The 20,116-nt window shown below is 45.2% G+C and overlaps 3 protein-coding genes across 4 annotated transcripts in view; 1 reads left to right on the plus strand and 2 right to left on the minus strand.

Moving 5' to 3' along the window:
* LOC116966132 (hepatic lectin-like) overlaps window positions 1–13,760 on the plus strand; it is a 30,283-nt gene extending 16,523 nt beyond the window's left edge. The window contains exon 7 of one of the 2 annotated variants that reach the window (XM_033012323.1): window positions 13,583–13,760. In XM_033012323.1, the coding sequence (XP_032868214.1) occupies window positions 13,583–13,718 (136 nt within the window). In that variant the 3' untranslated portion in view covers window positions 13,719–13,760. Of the gene's footprint in view, window positions 1–863; window positions 1,430–13,582 lie in introns of those variants that run through there. The other variant, XM_033012322.1, reaches the window with a different exon arrangement.
* Window positions 1–20,116, minus strand: part of LOC116966134 (hepatic lectin-like) — a 335,697-nt gene that overhangs the window by 170,983 nt on the left and 144,598 nt on the right. The window lies entirely within an intron of this gene.
* LOC116966131 (hepatic lectin-like) overlaps window positions 1–20,116 on the minus strand; it is a 227,156-nt gene that overhangs the window by 107,116 nt on the left and 99,924 nt on the right. The window lies entirely within an intron of this gene.

A 20,116-nucleotide genomic window follows, 5' to 3' on the forward strand; every position in this document is an offset into this window, starting at 1 on the left:
GAATTAGGCCATTCCGCTCATCAAGTATATACCACCATTCAATCATGGCCGATCTATCGTTCCCTCCTAACCCCATTCTCCTGCCTTCTCCTGGACAAGCTAGATGCAGGAAAAATGTTCCTAATGTTGGGCGAGTCCAGAACCAGGAGCCACAGTCTTCGAATAAAAGGGAGGTAATTTAAGACTGAGGTGAGAAAAAAAATTTTTTACCCAGAGAGTTGTGAATTTATGAAATTCCCTGCCACAGAGGGCAGTGGAGGCCAAGTCATTGTAAGGATTTAAGATAGTTAGATTGAGCTGTAGGGGCCAGTGGAGGCAAAGGATATGGGGAGAAGGCAGGCACGGGTTATTAATAGGGGACGATCAGCCATGATCACAATGAATGGCGGTGCTGGCTCGAAGGACCGAATGGCCTCCTCCTGCACCTATTTTCTATATTTTTATGTAACAATCTGCCAGAGGAGGTAGTTGAGATAGGGACTTTCTAATATGTTTTAAAAACAGTTAGACCGCTACATGGACAGGACAGGTTTGCAGTAGTGTAGCTGGGACATGTTGGTCGGTGAGGGCAAGTTCGGCCGAAGTGCCCGTTTCCACTCTGTATCACTCTATGACTCAATGAACACATATTAGTCTAATGTCGGGAGCGAGAGGTAAAAGGAGACACTCCAGTGTCTTGGATCGAGATGGCAGCCGCTTCTTAAAGGAATGGTGGTCCCTGCAGAAACACTCAAAGAGTTTCCATGTTTCCGGTACTGAATAAGGTGACATTGCTCAACCCAGCCGTCTGTACAACCCACGGCAAATATTGCTATAGAACTGGTCCATTCCCCAATTATCCATTTATCTTCTTTCTCCCTCAGGTTTTGGGCGGATGGTGAACCCAATGGTCACAAGGAATTCGACGAAGACTGCGCAGTGGTCTCTAAAGATGGATCGTGGCACGATTGGCCATGTAATTCCAAGCACCCCGTCATCTGTGAAAAACTAGCGCAGTGATCTTTCCATTGGTGTTATAGAGGGGACAAAGCAGACAGTGCGTCCGGCTGTAAATGTCCCCCCGCACATGTGGATAAGGTGTGCGACCATTACCTGAGATTGGCCACTTGACTGAGTCGGCCGCGCTCTCCCTCCCTTCCTTTCCCCGCTGCACCCACTTTAAAGTCCACTGCTGAGATTCCGTTTTGCTTCATTACCATAACACGGCATTGAAAATCCCGCATGCAGAAATAGGTAGGAAGGAACTGCAGATGTCGGTTTACACCGAAGATAGACACAGAATGCTGGAGTAATTCAGCGGGACAGGCAGCATCTCTGGATAGAAGGAATAGGTGACGTTTCGGGTCGAGACCCTATTTCAGACTGAGAGTCAGGGGAGAGGGAGACACTGAGATAAGGAGGAGCACGGTGTGAACGAGAGATCAAATGGGACGATATTCAAGGAGTATGTAGAATATATCATTGTGAGCTGAGGGGAAGCTAACAACCAAGGCATACAATCAGTAAAATTGAATCAAGAGGACAGTCATGTCGAAATAGGGAATGCAGAAATGTCGGAATAAGAGTCACGATCTGAAACGTCGCCAATCCATGTCCTTCAGAGATGCTGAATGGCCCGCTGAATTACTACAGAATTACCTAATGTATAAACCGCTGATCAGCGCCATTCTCTGCCAGCGTGTCTCTGTTAATCCTAATGCTCAATAAAGGAACTTTGTTTGACTGCGTTGGTTTGGCTCAATGTTCTTCTGGTCAGTAGTCGCAGAGGTCAAGAGAGACGCTTCCTGTAACTAACATGTTCTGAGTTTCATGCACAGCGGGGTTAGTGGCTCTTCCTGAGATCATGGAGAGATGTGTAAAATGAGAGAGGGTGAAAGTCTGGGTGTGTGGAGAGCGGCGGATGTTCCTGCCTGCTCAATTGAGGCTTGGTCCCCTTTTCCAGAATGTACACGATATCAGGATTAAATTAAACATCTACCTGTATTTTATGTCTCAAAGTTACAGTCCGTTCTTTAAAGCAATTTAGGATCATACCCCCAGTAATAGGATAACACTCAAAGCGGAAACTGAATGCTTGCTCAATGCGCGCTGGATGCAACGTGGACGCACAAACCATTGTTGAACAATGACATTGTTGAAACTCGGCTTTGAGCAGGAGAGATTGGCTAGGAAAGATGGAGGGCTTTTGGTATAACCATTTCTAGGAGATAAACTAAAAGCATGGAGAGTGCAAAACAAGTTTACTTTTGTCTCGCCTGGGTGCAAATGCTTCCACGTCCACATCGAGAAAGCAGGGTTTAAAAATATCCCCGAGTTCCTCAAAATCCATATTCACAGCCGAGTTTGTCAGAAAGTAGCGGGTATTCAGAAAATGGAAGTTTATGTTTCAAAATTGCTTCACTCACGGTTTTCAGAAACAGGAAGTGTTTCCAGCTAAGAAGATGGAACATCACGACGCCCCATCAAAATATATATATTTGGTTTTTCTGCTCACGGAAGTGCAGACAATGGGGAAGAGAAACCCGGTAAACATTAGTAAACATCACATCGTTGAGCAATTTACTGATATTGAACTGTCATTCATCGAAAAACTTCAGTGCGATCATTAACAATGAAAGGGGCAACACGTAAAGTGTTGGAGGGTTTCAGCGGCCGGGTAGCATCTGAGGAAGGGATGGACGGACGACCTTTCGCGTTGGGTCACACCACAGATAGAGCCTGAGTTCGTCCAGAGTCATAGGGTTGTACTGCGTGGAAACATTCCCTTCGGCCCAACTTGCCCACACCGACCAACATGTCCCAGCTACACTAGCCCCATCTGCCTGCGTTTGGTCCATATCCCTCCAAACCTGTCCTATCCATGTACCTGTCTAACGGTTTCTTCAACGTTGGATAGTCCCAGCCTCAAGTTCCTCCTCTGGCAGATTGTTCCATACCCCCACCACCCTTTGTGTGAAAAATGTATCCCTCGGATTCCTATTAAATATTTTCCCCTTCGCCTGAAACCTAGTCCTCAGGACCTTGATTCACCTACTCTGAACAAGAGACTGTGTGCATCTATCGATCTAATCCTCTCATGATTTTATACATCTCTATAAGGCCACCTGCTGATTTGTGTTTCGCTCAAGATTACAGCATTCCAGAAAGGGACATATCTTGTAGGCTGAGAAAAAAAGTCGTCAGAAGACACGGAGCCTTCAGACAAAAATATTGCCTGTTGGAACTAACGAGTGATATACATTTGAGATGATCAAGAGCATCCCGAAACCGTCCGCTTAAGCACTTTTACAATATTAACCATATAACAATATTAACACAGCGTGTAACAACGTTGTGGGCATAGAAATACCTGAGACCGAGGGTGATTTGTCCGCATGTTGTCCGTTGTGGTGGGGGCGTCTAAGGTGCAGGTGGTGAGTTACTGGTCAGTGAAGGTCGAGAGGGAAAATTGTGTGAATGGAGCGAGGATTCTTCATTCCTTGTACCTCGACTTGCATGTGGCCATGTCCGTGCCTTAAGCAAATTGCAAAATCTCCATTATCTGCTCGGGTTAGATCTGGAATCTAAAATCACAGGGATGTCGGAAACTTACAATCGGAAGAGAAAATGTTGGAAAAGTTCAGCATGACAAGTAAGTGGGAAAGGCTTGGTTGAAATCATTAATTAACTCCACAGAATATGCAAAGAAATCAACTCGGTCGTTGGATTATGAATTATGGATACATATCAAGCGACCATGCATTGTCTTAATTCTGGATTCGTGAATGTCGCTGTGCCGCCATCCATCCATCCATCCATCCATCCATCCATCCATCCATCCATCCATCCATCCATCCATCCATCCATCCATCCATCCATCCATCCATCCATCCATCCATCCATCCATCCATCCATCCATCCATCCATCCATCCATCCATCCATCCATCCATCCATCCATCCATCCATCCATCCATCCATCCATCCATCCATCCATCCATCCATCCATCCATCCATCCATCCATCCATCCATCCATCCACCCATCCATCCATCCATCCATCCATCCATCTATCCAAAATTGTGTGAATGGAGCGAGGATTCTTCATTCCTTGTACGTCGACTTGCATGTGGCCATGTCCGTGCCTTAAGCAAATTGCAAAATCTCCATTATCTGCTCGGGTTAGATCTGGAATCTAAAATCACAGGGATGTCGGAAACTTACAATCGGAAGAGAAAATGTTGGAAAAGTTCAGCATGACAAGTAAGTGGGAAAGGCTTGGTTGAAATCATTAATTAACTCCACAGAATATGCAAAGAAATCAACTCGGTCGTTGGATTATGAATTATGGATACATATCAAGCGACCATGCATTGTCTTAATTCTGGATTCGTGAATGTCGCTGTGCCGCCATCCATCCATCCATCCATCCATCCATCCATCCATCCATCCATCCATCCATCCATCCATCCATCCATCCATCCATCCATCCATCCATCCATCCATCCATCCATCCATCCATCCATCCATCCATCCATCCATCCATCCATCCATCCATCCATCCATCCATCCATCCATCCATCCATCCATCCATCCATCCATCCATCCAAGGACATGGTTTTACATCAGCCAACTGCTTTAAGGTGGTTGCGAAGCTTCAAAGGTCGAGCTCCTGTCCCCATTTCAATGTTACTTTTCATCTGGGGTCAAACTGACAGTGAGTGTACACACTTGCACAGAGATCCGCATTAAACCCCCAGTCTGAGAACACGTCTAGGGCAGGTATCGAGGTCAGAGTAATGCCACTTGAACACAGAATCTAATAGCAGAAGTGTTTTTCCAATGCCATCAATTCCGCGAAACTGATTTGGAATTTTGCAGAATTGAGCAGAAAAGTGGAAGTGCAGCTTGAGGAACTAATTGAGCAGAAAAGTGGAAGTGCAGCTTGAGGAACTAATTGAGCTCAGAATCGTCATTTATCTGACTACTTCTTAAAAGTTGAACACAGACCAGATCTGCCAGCCGAGAACATGGAAGGAATGGACATTTATGTAAATACCACTGTGAAGAATGGAGGCGAATCTGAGCCAGGTTTCATCACTATGTATATAATATATTATAATGTTTCCAAGTTATCGTAGTTTACCAATTCAAATGAATGGGCCTGAACTAATTACACTTCATCGTAAAGAACGGGAGAGGCTAGAATTTAACTGCGCGGGGGAGGGGGGGGGGGGGGGGGATGGCAACGTGTTGAAGAATAAGAGGGATGGGGTGAGTTTTGTTAATTTTTCCCATTTCAACTTAGCTTACGGTGCGAATGATCTTTTAGTCTGCAGATAGACACAGAATGCTGGAGTAACTCAGCGGGTCAGACAGCATTTATGGAGAAAAGGGATAGATGACCTTTCACGTCGAGATCCTTCTTCAGACTTCAGCTTTTCTCTGGTGTGTAACTTACACCAACTCCACTCACTTCTCTGGTCTATGCCAGGCCTGTTTTGCGTAAAGATTAGACAAAGGAAGATACATATTTTTGTGAGTTGATAATTGTGTTGTTGACAATATCCGTCGGCTCCGTTGGCCGTCGCCAAGTTTAAACTGGGACAAGATTGGTATAATTTCCATTGGAGGAATCAATATTTTGCTTTCATTGATTAGTTTCATTTGCACTTTGCAGAACATTGGCCCCGAGGAGCAGATACTGCTCGACGAAATCTACAACCCAAGATTATCTACACTCTCCTGGGTATCTGCATCCTGGTGTCCGTTTCGTCACTTGTTCTTGCGTTGATACTGAGTAAGTTTAAACATTGACAACTGTTCTGTAATGTAAATCTAAAATTTAAAATGAAAATGGCGATAACCCTCAGTAAGTCAGGCCGTATCGCTGCACAGAGAAATATTTAATGTTTCAGATCTGAGATTATTCGTTGGGGGGGGGGAGGGGGAGGGGGGGGGCGAGGGGGGGGGGGGGAGGGGGGAGGGGGGAGGGGGGAGGGGGGAGCGGTGAAATAGAAAGAACTTCTGTGATGCGCTAGAATACAGTCGCTACTACATCGACACTTAACCACCTTTGTCTCTGTATTTTGCTGCTACATTTGCGTTTCACGGACGCTTGGGTTTCCCTACATACTCATTTTTAATTTTTAGATGCCTAGTGTCTGTAGTTGTTATATTATTAGTTTCGAAAGCGAATTGAGGAATATACGTGGATCCGCAAGCATTAATTTGAGAAGTGACATTAATTCAGTCTTGATGAGCAACGCTGGTCGTGATACAAGCTTGAGGGTGTGTGTAGTCGGTAACTCAATACCAAAGGCAATGTGGTTTATTTGAAAGCACGGGTCAATGTGCCGTTTTCTTCTCAGTTGCTCGTTATACTTTCCTTTCCGGATTTCCCATCACATAAGTGGTAGTATTCTAAGAAAAACATCCGACAGCGCGGCAGCTGCAGTATGGAACTAATTTGGAGCAGGTGAATTCGGAGAAGTGGAAAGTCCTGAACGTTTTTAATATATCCCGGAACTCTATCCCTGTTTATTGTTGCAACCAGAGATGTATCGTGGAAGGAAGAGGGAGACATGACATATCCTAACATATCCTCACTTGTGTTCGACAGAATTCCTGCAGAATCTCCCATTTCTTTCATTACCCGCCTCGAATAATGGGCATCAAGGTACTCTAGATGTTTTGGGGGCAAATTATATCGAACGTGTGATATTCAAATCTTAGTTTCTATTTCAGTGGCACAGATGGGTGAAATGAAGGGGTCAGATGCTGACTTACGGATGGAAATTTCCCAATGGAAGAGCAATGGTGAGTGTAATAATCTAATTTGACAGATCTCTGTAATGTAGACATCAAATCTCACCTTCTCTATCCCGATAGATCTGCGGATCAATGTGTCAATTGTCCCGAGTGTGTAGGGAATAATGTTGTGGCATGTCCCCCGCTTCACGTGAAATCACGTCCATACTTTGTCAGAGATATAGAGTGATGCAGCGTGGAAATAGGCACTTCGGCCCAACTTGCCCACGCCGGCCAACATGTCCCATCTACACTAGTCCCACCTGCCTGTGTTTGTTCCATATCGCCCCCAAACCTGTCCTATCCATGTATCTGTCGAACTGTTTTTTTAACGTTGGGATAGCCAGACTCTGCCTAACAACTTCCCCTCATCCGTAATCCCCATCTATCCATCCACGACTGCCAATTCCCTTAATCCTCAGTTGGTCAAATCGGAGTAATTTAGCAGGTTAGGCAGCATTTGTGGAAAAAACACCTAACTGGCATTTCGAGTCCAGAACTCTTGAAGCAGCTTCTTACCAGCTGCGCCACCTGCTGGTTTCTTGACTGAACGGCAGTCCTCTACAACTCACATCTCTCGGATAACAGCGGCCACTGGCGGCGACGATGATGCATAGCAGCTACTGGGCATTTGCTCATCATCTGATGTCCAGTCCCGGTTCACAGAGCCGCAGGTTATTCTGCTGTGCATGGCGATTTTCAAGAGTATAGATCATACTTTCAATGCTCGAGAGTGTGGGCCATACATTCTGAGGACAAGGAGTTTGATGTTCAAATGGATCCCACTTTGACTGTGTCTGTTCCATACCCCTCCGAATTTGTTGCATCAACTGACTTGTCCAGTGGTCTATTAAATGACGATATTGTAGCCGCCTCTCTCATTATTTTGGCAGCTTATTCCATGAATGAACGCACTGTGCGAAACCGTTACGCCTCGGGTCATTTTAAATCTTTCCTCTCTCACCTTAAACTTGGACTCCCTTTCACTGGACAGTGGCATTCCACGATTTATATGCCTTTTTGTGATTTTGTGGACGTGTACAAATTCACTCCCCAGTCCCCTACACCCCAGGGAATAACAGACTAGACTATTCAAACTCTTCTGATACTCAAACCCGTCAGACCGGATAACATCTTCGTAAATTTAATTTTGAACTAATTACAGTTGAATGGCATTCTCACTACGACAGGGTGACCACGATTGTACACAGTTCACTCTCCCGTGCCGCCCGTACATATAAAAACCGTAAACGTCAGGTGAACTCTGGAAGGAACGCGGAGTGACGGCGCAGGAACAGGGTCACAGAGAAAGGGGCTCCACGTAACCTAAACTTTCGCCACTCTTCAGTTACAGGAGACGTTGAGAAAGCAATGAGCTCTCTCTCCGACGTTCAGGCTGAGATCGCACTGCTGAGAGAGCGTAAGTATGGTGCTCGTCAGACGGACCGCAGGTCACGAATGTTAAATATCTAAATAGTGCAGCTCAGTTCAGTTTAGTTTAAGGTCAGGATCTGGGCAAGTTTAGCAACGCCCCCTCCCCTTCCCAACACACCCCATCCCAGATTCATAAGCAACTGAATTATCCGACCACAACTAGAGACAAGCCCTCAACTACTATCTCCGTCATTGTTGTCCCTCGGACTATCGCTGGTTCGATTGTATTCATGTGTTGTCCTTCCGCTGGCTGATTAGCACGTACGACGGCTTTTCACTCTACCCCGGTCCACTAGCAATGTTACAACATTTTGAGATTTAAAAAATCAAGTCTGCATTTTATCCCATCAGATAAAGCATAAAAATAAGTTTAATTCGACACCTAATTCACTTTCATATCTTTAGTATTAAAGAAGTTATGGCCATTTTCATACTGAAATTAGCATCTTGTTCCCTATTGCTTTTGCATTGACATAACTCAAACGCTATGAACGCGGACAGTAAAAAGCCCATAACTTTCTTAAAAAGTAAGAGCACTGAATGAAAATGTCAGTTATTATATATTAAAGCATTCTGAAATAAATATGAAACAATCTTACTTGAATGATCTGAAATTAAAGCATATAATTAGTTAGTTACCTAATTATAGCTAATTACAAAATTCAATTACTAGATGTAAACATCTATCCATTTCTTAATAAAAGGTTAACATTTTTTAATAGCCTAAGTGTCCAAATAACATTCACACAATAATTCACAATATAACATGATTTTTAAATCTCATTGTCATGAATTTATAGGCCAAATGGAAGGAATTTAGTGTTTAATTCCCGTTAATTAATGGCCATTTAAATCATGTTGCGAGTGAGATTTTGTGGAACGCGATTGTTTGGAACGTGGCGGTTGCGGTGAATGTAAACCCCATATCGGCAGGAAAAACACTGCCGGTTCGTATGGGGGCTTTGATCACATTTTTGCCGATGAAATTTTGATTTCAGTTATCCTAAGAAGCAAGTTTATATGTAAAATAAACGACTTACCTTATGTTTTGTCCCCTACGTGAGATCCGTCCCGTTGTCGGCGTTGACAGCGTTAGAAGTAGATTTTTTTAAATTTTACTCCAGCGATTAAATTGTCCAGCGGTTTTTTTTAAACTTCCGAGAACGCAAGTCGGAACGATTTTTCAGCATCAGGTAGTAGCCCGAGAAAATAGGGCAATTGCCCAACTCTCCAAATTCCAAACTCCCAAGGCAGAGGGAGAGTAAGTATGGTGATCATTGAAATGAGAAGATGATTCAGAAATCAGAGGTGCAAAGTGACTTGGGACTTGGGAGTGCTTGTGCAGGATTCCCAAAAGATTAATTTTCACGTTAAATCGGTAGTAAAGAAGGCAATCACAATGTTGGCATTAATTTCGACGGGACTAGAATATAAAAACAAGGATGTAATCCAGAGGCTTTGAAAGGCGCAGGTCAAGCCACATTTGGAATATTCTGAGGAGTTTTGAGCTCTGTGCCTGAGGAAGGATATGTTAGCATTGGAGTCATTGAAATATTCCCGTCTGAAGCGGACTCCTCTGACATTTACCTCAATGTCTTCACAGATGGGTTTTCTTGTCCCGAGCAATGGACCAAGTTCAAGCAAAGTTGTTATGACTTTTCCTCAAGCACCTACACCTGGGTGGGGGCCCAAAGATACTGTGCATCATCCGACGCCCATCTTGTTGTCATTAACAATGCTGATGAACAGGTAGGAGTTTGTCTGTGATCACACATGCAGACAACGTTCCCTGCTAAGTGATAGTTTCGATCCACTACGAAGCGCGTTGCTATTCCCACTAGAAATTAAAGTAATGTTTGACCCGGACAGTTTGCGTTCACACGCGGGATGGTCTGAGCGCAATCACACACCACTTGCGTTTTCATGGAAACATCACCCGTTTCCTTGTATCGCATGAAATAGCGGCAGATATCTGGATCTGGATCTGGATCTGGGTGTAATACGCTGAAAAGCTATAGGTGGATCATCACTGAGCACTATGATGGAGAAGCCTTTGGAGTTGCATCTTTGTATGTGTTGATGTTTTGGAGATCTCTGATGCTGGCTGGAAGGGTATTCCAATCCCTTGCTGTCTTGAAGCAAAACGAGTTAGAAAGTGCTAATGAAGAGCCGTGCGGAATGATATAATGTCCAGGTTGCTAGCTTCTGGTTGACATGCCTATGGGTGCTTGGATTAACAGGATGTGTTCCTCCATCTTTACATCAATGGTGGTATTCTTGATCTTGTGGGATGTTGTCAGTCTGATGAGCTTGCGTCGAGTAGTAGGTGGATGAAGTTTAAGGTCCTTTATCATGCTGGAGACTGTGCTCTGCCACTTGTAGTTGTTAGATATGAACCTTGCTGTCCTGTATTGCTGGTATTCAAAGCACCAGGCTGAGCAACAAGGCCCCAGTAGCAGGGGTTTGGTGGGGGTGGGTATTGTGTGTGTGGTTGTTCGAGACCGGTTGTGGGCCGTGTTCTACGAGTTAACCTCCAAATGCAGAAAGAGCATTCCGAAGTCCTACCTGATATTTAGGGCATCAGTTTTGTGACCAGGACATGTAAGCAGAAAAATGGAAAATACATATCCCTCTCACCCTATATCTGCGTATCATTTCTCTAGTTGTTAATAAATAAACGAGCGTTATAGAGCAGGATAATTAGTACACGGGGTTGTACATACAAGTAATGCAGTGCTGTCATCAGCTATTGTTTCCACATAAACTGAAATCCTTTCATTTCCATGACAGAATTTTTTTGAGCAAAATTATCATGTCCAACGGTGGATTGGCCTGAGTGATTCGGCCTCTGAAGGTGACTGGCGCTGGGTAGATGGAACCGATTATACTTCCTCTGTAACGTGAGTTGCTCTCCGGTTGCACGTTGTGTTCAGTATCTGTGGTGTTGGATGTTAAAGAGAAAACACAATACTGTGTCAAAACCTTATAATCTACCTGGTGGCCGACAACCCAATGGCATGAACAATGAATTTCTAATTTCAGATGACTCTTAGGATTGCGAAGGAAAATCTCTCTTGTTGCATTAGAAGTGAACCCTCATTGACAATGCCCCTTCTTAGGAAAATGTAAAACTTCACCTTTCACTGTATAGACTGTCAGATGAGACACCGATCCACCCATGCCATGCTTGTATCTCCTTAACATTCCTTCCCGATTCTCAGCACAGCTCATCCTTTTGTGCTGATCTTTAGTCAGGGGGTTTAGGAATCTAGGAAATTATTTGCCACAGAAGGCTGTGGAGACCAAGCCAATGGACATTTTTAAGGCACAAATGGATAGATTATTGATTAGTACAGTGTCAGAGGTCAATGGGAGAAGGCACGAGAATGGAGCTAAGAGGGAGAGATAGATCAGCCATGATTGAATGCCAGAGTAGACTTGATGGGCCAAATGGACACATTCTACTCATATTCCTAATGAGCTTGTGATCAAAGGCAGTGAAGGACAATCTCTCAATTTCCGGGGGCTAATCCATCCACAATAATTCTCATGGAGCACGACTCCACACATGATAAAATAGACGTCATGGGAGGCAGTCCATTGACTATTCATCATCGTTAATTTCCCCACCAGGTATGCACTGTGGCACCACCCACACAACAAACCACATTGACCTCCAAGGCGCATGACAATAGCAACTCCCAAAGCCTCGTCCTCTTTCGCCAAAACGGATAGTAAGAGGATAGGATTCCCACTAATTCCCTTATTCCTTAAAAAATACATGTTGGAGTAACTCAGCAGGCCGGGCGGTATCTCTGGAGATCATGGATAGGCCACGTTTCGGGTCGAGATGCTACTTCTGATAGAAGCAGTAGGAGAGTTCCCAAAATTCCCTAAGTTTGGACATTAGGAATAGAGTGGAAACGGATGGTTATCGGGAGGGTAACACCAGAAACACTGCACAAAACTTTAAGGGCGGCTCCGAGGCGCAGCAACAGAGGTACAACGACAGATATCCCAGGTTCGGGTGCTGTCTGCAGGGAATTTATTCGTTCTCCCCGTGACCTGCGTGGGTGTTCCCGGGTTCTCTGGTTTCCTGCCACACTCCAGTACAGTGTTGTAGACTGATTGGCTTGGTAAAATTATTGATCTATCTCTCCCTCCTAACCCCATTCTCCTGCCTTCTCCCCATAACCCCTGACACCCGTACTAATCAAGAATCTATCCCTTCCTTAAAAAATTCCATTGACGGGCTCCACAGCCTTCTGTGGCAAATAATTCTGCAGATTCACCACCATCTGACTAAATACATTCTTAAGGAATGTCCTTTAATTCCGAGGCTAGGGCCTCTAGTCCTAGACTCTCCCATGAATGGAATCATCCTCTCCACATCTATCCATTATTCGGTAAGTTTCAATAAGGTCCCTCCTCATCCTTCAAAACAGCAGCGAGTACAGGCCCAGTGCCGTCAAACGCTCATCATATGTTGCAGTTGTATAAGACGTTGGTGAGGCCGCATTTAGAGTGTTGTGTTCAGTTCTGGGCACCATGTTGGAGTAACTCAGCAGGCCGGGCAGTATATCTTGAGATAGATGTTGTCAAACTGGAGAGTGTACGGAGAAGATTTACGAGAATGTTGCCAGGACTGGCGGGTCTGAGCTATGGGGAGAGGTTGAGTAGTCTGGGACTCTATTCCTTGGAGCGGAGGAGGATGAGGGGTGACTTTATAAAAGTGTATAAAATCATGAAAGGAATGGATCTGTATACGGATGGAGTCTCTTGACCAGAGTTGGGGAATCGAGCACCAGAGGACATATGTTTAAGGTGAAGGGGAAAAGATTTAATAGGATCTGAGGGGTAAATTGTTCACACCAATAGTGGTGGATGTAAGGAACAATCTGCCAGAGGACGTAGTTGAGACAGGGACTTCCTAATATAAAAAAGACAGTTAGACAGGTACTTGGACGGGACAGGTTTAGAGAGATATGGACCACACGCGGGAAGTTGGGAGTAGTGTAGATGGGACATGTTGGTCGGTGAGGGTAAGTTAGGCCGAAGTGCCCGTTTCCACTCTGTATCACTCTATGACTCAATGAACACCTATTAGTCGAATGTCGGGAGCGAGAGGTAAAAGGAGACACGCCAGTGTCTTTGAGCGAGATGGCAGCCGCTTCATAAAGGAATGGTGGTCCCTGCAGAAACACTCAAAGAGTTTCCATGTTTCCGATACTGAATAAGGTGACATTGCCTGTATTAAGCGCTCAACCCAGCCGTCTGTACAACCCACGGCAAAGATTGCTACAGAACTGGACCAGTCCTCAATTATCCAACGGCCCATTCATTTATCTTCTTCCTCCCTCAGGTTTTGGGCGCATGGTGAACCCAATGGTAACAAGGACTACGACGAAGACTGCGCAGTGGTCTCTAAAGATGGATCGTGGCGCGATTGGCCATGTAATTCCAAGCACTCCGTCATCTGTGAAAAACCAGCGCAGTGATCTTTCCATTGGTGTTATAGAGGGGACAAAGCGGACAGTGCGTCCGGCTGTAAATGTTCCCCCGCACATCTGTATCAGGTGTGCGACCATTACCTGAGATTGGCCACTTGACTGAGTCGGCCGCGCTCTCCCTCCCTTCCTTTCCCCGCTGCACCCACTTTAAAGCCCACTGCTGAGATTCCGTTTTGCTTCATTATCATAACACGGCATTGAAAATCCCGCATGCAGAAATATGTAGGCAGGAACTGCAGATGTCGGTTTACACCGAAGATAGACACGGAATGCTGGAGTAACTCAGCGGGACAGGCAGCATCTCCGGATAGAAGGAATGGGTGACGTTTCGGGTCGAGACCCTACTTCAGACTGAGAGTTAGGGGAGAGGTAGACACGGAGATAAGGAAGTGTAAGGTGTGAACGAGAGATCAAAGGGGACGATGGCCAAGGAGAATGTAGGATAGATCATTGTTAGCTGAAGGGAAGGTGACAACCAAGGCGTACAATCAGTAAAATGGAATCAAGAGGACAGTCATGTCGGAATAAGGAATGCAGAAATGTCGGAATAAGAGTCACGACCCGAAACGTCGCCAATCCATGTCCTTCAGAAATGCTGCATGGCCCGCTGAATTACTACTAAATTACCTAATGGACCAGTTGTCAGCGTTCCACTCGCATTTATGATGGTCACTTCCTTCATCCCGCCGCTTGTCTGTGCAAAGCTCAATTAAATATGTTATTCGGCGGGCAGCAACTTTAACTGGGCTTTTATGAGTGAACATGCTTCATTTTCTGTCACCGACACGGTAGCAAGTTGAAAACAATGCGCTCACACAATCTCTAACATAAGCCACACCTCTGAAAGGATCAGCGCATCTCCAAAGTCTTCCCACACACGCACAACATCTTGGTCCTTAACCCTACAGTCGCAGTAGTCATTCCCTCCCGACCCCCACTGTCCCAGGTGTTCAGGAGACACCGGGGCCTTGGGGACCGTGAAATGAACGGTCCTCTCATCTGAGGAGTCTGTAGATTGTATAAACCGCTGATAAGCGCCATTCTCGGCCGGCGTGTCTCTGTTAATCCTAATGCTCAATAAAGGAACTTTGTTTGACTGCGTGTGTTTGGCTCAACGTTCTTCTGGTCAGTAATCGCATAGGTCAAGAGAGACGCTTCCTGTAACTAACATGTTCTGCGTTTCTATTTATATTTTATTTTTATTAGAAGTACAACAATATGATACCATAGGTAGCTACTATATATTGCCATGTTACAATTCGTGTACAGCTTCTTATTGTTTTTATTTTAACAATAAAAAGGAGGCAGAAAAAGAATAGGAAAGAAATAGAAAAGTGTGTGATATCAGGAAGTGAGAAAAGGAAAATGTGAAAATGAAGAAAATGAAGAGAAAAGAAGCAGTGGTAGAAAGCAGAAGAATAAAGGAGAGATAGCTATTTGTTATTCTTGAATACCATTCACCCAGTCCTGAAATGGATCGTTTCTACGTTTGTAATTTTTTCAGGAAGTCACGGATCTGAAGATAGTTAAAGTATTGGTTATTTTTCAGCTTGTAATTTGATTGTAATTGTTGAAATGATAACACGTTTCCCATTTCGTACATATCACCAATCCGTTTAATTCCCAGTTTTTCCCATTGGTTATATGTTTTATCAGTAAAAGATGGTTTAAATGCTGGATTATTAACTAATGGAGTTAAAAGTGATACATTTATTAATTTTAGAGTTAATTTTATTTGTTTCCAAATTCGTATTGTATTATGGATGATTGGGTTCTTCATGTATATTGTGTTGTTCATTTTTATCGGGGAGAAGAGGATCGCTCCTATATTAAAAGGAGAACAGTCCTCTTTCTCCATTTTTATCCATTCTGACCATTGGGCAGAACTGTCCAACCAATAGATTATATTTTTCATATGCACTGCCCAGTCGTAGTACAAAAGGTTCGGGAGTGAAAGTCCCCCAGCCTCTTTTGGTTTACACAAATGTTTTCTTTGGATTCTATGAGATTTAAGGTCCCAAATGAAAATTGTAATATTAGATTCTAGCTTTTTAAAGAAGTTTTTTGGTATGTATAATGGTATTAATTGGAATAGGTTTAATATTTGTGGTAAAAAAATAATTTTTATAGCGTTTATTCTGCCTATTAAGGACAACGGCAATGTTTTCCAGAATTTAATCTGTGCATTCAGTTTAGTTAATAACGGCATGAAATTAGCATTAAATAATGATTTATATTTTCTAGTAATTTGGATACCCAAGTATTTAAATTTTTCTGTTGCGATTTTAAAGGGAAATGTTAATAAATGTGTCGATTCTTGAGGTTTTAACGTCATCATTTCACTTTTATTCCAGTTTATTCTATAACCTGAAATAGATCAAAATTCCTCTATTAAGTATAATAAATTTGGTAAACTAGTTTGCGATTTTGTGATGTATAAAAGTATATCGGCTCCGTAAAGTGAGATTTTATTATTTGAATCTTTGGTATTGTATCCCCCAATATTCGGATGAGTTCTTATGGTTTCTGCTAAGGGCTCTATCACAAGGGAAAATAGCAGGGGTGATAGTGCACATCCCTGTCTATTGCCCCTTGATAATTGGAATTTTGAAGATAATGTGGTGCGTGGGTCTCGAAAGGAGGCACGAAGTCCAGTGTTTTGAGAAGCACCTTTATTATATTCCTCCCGGTTGTAGGGAAGACGAAACTAGAGGAAGATGGCACCCAAACCCCTGCCTTTTAAACCCTCCGGCTGAGGGCCGCCTCCGGACTGCACCACTCCTGTGCCGAGGGGTTCGGCAGTACGATGGCACGACCCTTAGGAGCCGCCACAGGACCCCCCCCCCCCAGAACCAGAGGCACAAAACGCACCGGCGGGCGCACGACCCGGCCGGCCCGCGTGCGGAAGTCAGCAGATCCCGGGGCTTGCGGGGGCGTAGGTGGAGGGACAGGTCGAGGGACCGGCGGAAGGACAGATGGAGTGACAGGTGGAGGGAGTCGTGAGGGGGGGGGGGCGCCCTCGGGGCCGAGGTTGGGCAACCAGCACCGGCTGGTCAATGTCCAGGTGCGCCGGCTTCAAACGGTCAATCGACACGGCCTCCGGCCGGCCCGCCATGTCCAGGACAAAAGTCGACTGCCCGTGTTTCAGCACCCGGAACGGGCCCTCGTATGGCCTCTGGAGTGGCGTCCGGTAGGCATCACGGCGCAGGAAAACATACGGGCAGTCCGTGAGGGCCAATGGCACGTGTGGGCGAAATGTCCCATGACGGGACATCGGGACGGGTGCGAGCCTGCCAACTCGCTCGCGAAGGCGTTGAAGGGTGGAGGAGGGCGTTCCCTGCTGCTCCGGCGCCCACGGCACGAACTCCCCGGGCACTGTGAATGGCGACCCGTACACGAGCTCCGCCGATGATGAGGCAAGTCCTCTTTGGGAAGCGGTCCGGATGCCCAGCATGACCCACGGCAACTCGTCCATCCAGGTCTGGGCCGGAGAGTCGTGCCTTCAATGTCCACCTTTAGCTGCCGGTGGAACCTCTCCACCAGACCGTTAGCGTGCGGGTGGTAAGCCGTGGTGTGGTGCTAGCCGCACACCCAGCAAGCGAGCCATGGCTGACCACAGCTCGGAGGTGAACCACATCTATCCGCTACGTCGAGGGGAAAGAGAACCGGATGGCCGACGCATTGTCCCGCCCCGCTATAAACGCCGTGTTCGAGGTGGCGCCCCGAATGGACTATTCTGCTCTGGCGGCGGCACAGCTCACGGACGATGAGGTGCCCGCCTAACGGACTGCCATCTCCGGCCTCCGCCTTGAGGATGTCCCTCTCGGTCCTGGGGAGTGACAATCCTGTGCGATGTGTCGTCCGGTCAGCCGCGCCCCATCGTCCCTGCCACCTGGCGCCGGAGTGTGTTCGAGGTGATTCCACGGACTGGCTCACCCATCATACGGGCGACAACGGCACTGGTGGGCAGCTCGTTTCATGTGGCACGGTCTGCGCAAGCAGGTTGCCCTATTGGCTCGCACCTGCATTCCGTGCCAGACGGCAAAAATCCAGCGCCATGTCCGCGCACCTCTCCAGGAGTTTGGTCTACCTCACCGGCGATTCGACCATCTCCACGTGGACATTGTGGGGCCTCTTCCGCCGTCCAGGGGCATCGCCCACGTCGGGGTCACAATGTGGTGCGTGGGTCTCGAAAGGAGGCACGAAGTCCAGTGTTTTGAGAAGCACCTTTATTATATTCCTCCCGGTTGTAGGAAGACGAAACGAGAGGAAGATGGCACCCAAACCCCTGCCTTTTAAACCCTCCGGATGAGGGCCGCCTCCGGACTGCACCACTCCTGTGCCGAGGGGTTCGGCAGTATGATGGCACGGACCCTTAGGAGCCGCCACTATAACATATTATTGGTTAGTATTCTTGCCGTCGGCTTGTCATATAATAATTTTACCCATAGAATGAAATTCTCTCCGATGTTAATTTTTTGCAGTACTTTTACAAATGGTACCATTTTACTTGAATCAAATGCTTCTCTGCGTCCAGAGAAACAATTGATACATCTTCTTCTATTTATGTGAATACATTATATAAACAAGCGTCTCAGATTTATATGAGTATCTTTTAGGTATGAAACCCCGTTGATCTGGGTTATTAATTACTAATATATTACGCAATCTTCTCGCCAGGATCTTTGCTAGAATTTTCTGATCTGTATTTAAAAGTGCTACTAACTCTATATGAACCTGGTTCTTCGGGGTCTTTATCTTTTTAGGTATAAGCGTAATAGTTGATTCGCTAGTGTTTCTGGTAGTATTTTTCTTTAAAGGCAAGGGTATATAGTTTTTGTAAACATGGAATGATTCGCATGGAATCTCTTATAAAAAATTAATTGTTAAAGCCATCTGGTCCAGGCATCTTGCCATTTTTCAGCGAATTTTATTGTTTCTCTATTTCTCTCAAGTGTAATCTGAGTTCTAGTTTTCCTCCTGTTCGAGTGGGTCAGGTTTTGGAAGGTACATTTATCTAAAGAAGTTTGTAATTTTATTGTCATCTGTTTTGAGATGTGTACAAGTTTTGTTTAAATTGGGCAAATCTTTTGTTATATCTTAGGTAGTGTTAAAACTTCACCGTTCTCTGATTTAATTTTAATAATTGTGTTTTCCTTTTCTCGTTTTTTTCAGTTGACGAGCTAAAATTTTATGTGTTCTATCACCGAATTCACCATTTTCCTGTTTTGTAATTGGAATAGTCTTACCACTCTTGCCGATAAAATTCTGGTTAATTTACAATTTCAATAATGTTAACTTATTATGTTATCTGTATTTGGGTCTTTGGCATTGTCTAACTCTAATTGTCTGATTTCTGTGTTCTAACTTCAATTGTTCTACATTATTTTTTTAATTAGGAAGGTTTGATATGAAATTATAACGCCTCTAAATAGTAAAAGCAATGTCAGCATTTATTTGTTCCTCAAATCTATGGGCAACATCACCAGATGTTCAGGCATTAACACTGCAGTGAAATTGTGAATGTGGATTATGTATGATGAGTTGTCCACTGAAGCTATACTTCCCATTGTGTTCTGATGCATTCTCACACTCTTCCCCTCTCTTTCCACAAATTCCACCCCAACCCCACCTGTCCTCTCTCAATTTGATTGTTTGCTCTCACACCACCACTCTGCCCAAAATCTATAGTCTCACGCACTGTTTCTCTCACTCAGGCCCCTCCCCTCACACCACCCTTTCCCTCTTCCCAGATCCCTCCTGAGCCCATTTGACTCTCCCCCCTTTTTCCTCCTGCTCCTCCATTCTTTCACCATTCGTCCCCCTCGCTTTCCTCCACACTCCAGCACCAGCTTTCCTCTCTCTCCACACATTGCCCCTGACTGTCTCCCTGTGTCATCGCATCTCTCTCACATCCTCCCCCTGTTTACGCAATCGCCCTCTCTCACCATCACATACCCTCACTCACACTCCAACACTGTCTCTCACTTCCTCTCTCATTTCGTGTACCCTCCACGCACTTGTTTGTCTCCCTCATTCTCCCACCCACCCCAATCTCCACACAACCACTTCTCCTCAAAGTCATTCCCCATGTTGGCTGTCTGTGCGGAGTTTGTGGGTTCTCCTCCTGACCACGTTGGGTTTTGACTGGGTGCTCCGGTTTCCACCCACACTCCAAGAGCATGCAGGTTCGCAGGTTAATTTAGCTTTGGTAGAAATTGGTACATTGTCCCCAGTGTGTAGGATAGTGCTAGTGTATGGGGTGATCGATGGTTGGCCGAAGGGCCTGTGGGCGGAAATCAGAGCACCTGAAGGGAACCCAGGCGGATTCGTGGAGAATGTGCAAACTCCATACAGACAGCACCCCGAGTCAGAATCGAACCTCC

The sequence above is a fragment of the Amblyraja radiata genome, chromosome 35 (assembly GCF_010909765.2).
Source record: "Amblyraja radiata isolate CabotCenter1 chromosome 35, sAmbRad1.1.pri, whole genome shotgun sequence".
Classification (NCBI taxonomy): Eukaryota; Metazoa; Chordata; class Chondrichthyes; order Rajiformes; family Rajidae; genus Amblyraja; species Amblyraja radiata.